The following is a 1,191-nucleotide window of genomic DNA, read 5'->3' on the forward strand; positions in this document are numbered from 1 at the left end:
TCCCAGAAGTGCTCACCTCGAGGGACTATATGGTGAAAACAGACATCGTAAGCCTACTATCATATTCCGATAGTACCAGCGCATTGGAGATTTTTAAATATGTGTAGGGACTAGCCCTTACACTGGCGCGGTAATACACTCAGGTGGCAACACTGAGCGAGATGAAGAAACGTCAATTTTAAATTTTAACCGATGCACGTCAGCTAACTTCAAGCGAAAGATAGATACACAATTTGATAAGACATTTTTTGGTTGCAACACAGTTGTATTGAGAGAATTGTATTCGATTAAATTTTACAATAAAGAATATAGAATTGAGTTCTATAATTGGTGACCCCGCAAGAAACACAAAATGAGCGACGATGGTAATGACCGATTCGAAGACGCGGCTACTCCAGTTCATGTGGCACGGCTCGCCCTTAAGGCGCCACCGTTTTGGAAGCCAAATCCCCGGCTGTGGTTCGCGCAGGTTGAGGCGCAGTTTTTACGTGCAGGAATCTCCAGTGACGAGACCAAGTACTACACGGTGGTGGCAGAAATTGATTCGGCGGTGTTGGCACATGCTAGCGACATAATTATGTCACCGCCGGCTTCAGGGAAGTACGAGCTCCTGAAAGAGCGGTTGATTACGGAGTTTGGGGAGTCAAAAGAGAAACGCTTGAAACGATTATTTGAAGGGTGCAGATTGGGAGACAAAAAAGCCACAACTTTGCTGCGAGAAATGAAAGACTTGGCTGATCAACACGTTGACAAGGAAGTTTTGAAATCGCTTTGGTTACAACGTTTACCAACTAATATCCAGCAAATTTTAGCAACGTTCGATGGCAGCATCGAAGAATTGGCTTTGAAAGCTGACACTATAATGGAAATTTCTGCAACAAATTTTGATGTTAATGTGGTCAAGGTACCGGATGACGGCATGCAAGCTGCTATCTCCGACTTGACGAACAGGCTAGATCGCCTCACACACAATAGTCAACGCAACTTCGTCCGCAGCGACCGGAGCTACACGAATAACGTGTCTCATTCGCAACGACCTGTTAGTTCTCGGCAGGGCGCATCTACGCCGAAACAGGACACTCTTTGTTGGTATCACCGTACGTTTGGCGACAGCGCAACCAGGTGCCGCTCGCCTTGTACTTACCGTCAACAACGCGCGGAAAACTAGTTAGCCCTCCGTTTAAAGCGGCC

At 46.4% G+C, this 1,191-nt stretch overlaps 1 protein-coding gene across 1 annotated transcript; it reads left to right on the forward strand.

Moving 5' to 3' along the window:
- Positions 1 to 352: 352 nt before the first annotated feature.
- Positions 353 to 1,168, forward strand: LOC118751718. Its single transcript, XM_036486530.1, has one exon. It carries the CDS (start codon positions 353 to 355, stop codon positions 1,166 to 1,168), a length of 816 nt encoding a protein of 271 aa, XP_036342423.1.
- Positions 1,169 to 1,191: the final 23 nt, after the last annotated feature.

This window comes from Rhagoletis pomonella, unplaced genomic scaffold (genome assembly GCF_013731165.1).
Source record: "Rhagoletis pomonella isolate Grant_MI unplaced genomic scaffold, Rhpom_1.0 Rhpom_scaffold_00928, whole genome shotgun sequence".
NCBI lineage: Eukaryota > Metazoa > Arthropoda > Insecta > Diptera > Tephritidae > Rhagoletis > Rhagoletis pomonella.